Genomic DNA, 871 nt, shown 5'->3' with positions numbered 1-871 from the left:
AATCAAAAGAAAACAAATCCCAAACATGTCTGACTATCATGCTGCTGTTTCAGGTTATGGGGACAACTATTCTTTCCATCATAAAAACACTGTGTGAGTCATCAACTTTATATGGTATTTCTAGCATCAGCCCTTTTGTAGAGATGGCCTTCATGCAGCCACACTCGATAAATAATTACAAATCATCTTAAGGCAAACTCACATGTTCTTTTTTATTACACTGGGTCTACCCCCACCAACCCCCAGAGGAATGCATTTGGAAACTAATATTCACAGTAATCTTTCTCCTAAAGTGAGGAACTATATTTACTTTGAGTAAAACTGTTTTTTAAACTTGTGTATGACCTTACAATACTTTGTTTAGACTTCTGAAGGAATAAATGTATATAACTCTGCTCACAGGGATATTTATGTTTTGTTTTGACCCTTTTTGTTCTCAGTTGCTAACCACACACACGCATTACTTGGAGCTGGTGTCACACTGCCCACTCCCAACGTTAATAACAGCAATCGAATCCTGGCAGCTTCTAACTGAATCTTTCTCTTTTTGCCACATGTTTGTCACTAATTTAGATAAATGGTTTCTTGTGTTCCCGTAGCTGCCTTACTCACCTCTCTGTGGTCTGTGTGTTTGTCTCTTGGTTAACCATCAACATCTTTGTGTGTCCTCCAGGCCAATGAGCTACCCAGAGAACCACTACACTCTGTCTCCTGCAGGAGGCGACAGAGTGCTGCCCTACAGAAACCCCTCAGCCAGCTTCTCCTCGCCCTCCTCAGGCCTGGTCAGCCTCTCCGCGATGGGGCCGCCTGGAATCACACCAGGCCCCTTCGTACGCTACAAACCCTCACCTGACAGGTGTGTGTGTGTGTG

The 871-nt window shown here is 43.5% G+C and overlaps 1 protein-coding gene across 1 annotated transcript in view; it reads left to right on the top strand.

Moving 5' to 3' along the window:
• The window catches only part of LOC118341556 (signal-induced proliferation-associated 1-like protein 3), a gene marked incomplete at its 3' end in the record, with an annotated part of 58,934 nt that overhangs the window by 50,618 nt on the left and 7,445 nt on the right, over nucleotides 1-871 (top strand). Inside the window, 1 exon segment of the mRNA XM_035679831.1 lies at nucleotides 674-856. Within this exon segment, the coding sequence (XP_035535724.1) occupies nucleotides 674-856 (183 nt within the window).

This window comes from Morone saxatilis, unplaced genomic scaffold (assembly GCF_004916995.1).
Source record: "Morone saxatilis isolate NCDOM2014 unplaced genomic scaffold, NCSU_SB_2.0 Contig8, whole genome shotgun sequence".
NCBI lineage: Eukaryota > Metazoa > Chordata > Actinopteri > Moronidae > Morone > Morone saxatilis.
Note: the sequence above shows the minus strand (reverse complement) of the source record. Positions and strands in the feature narration are given on the sequence as shown.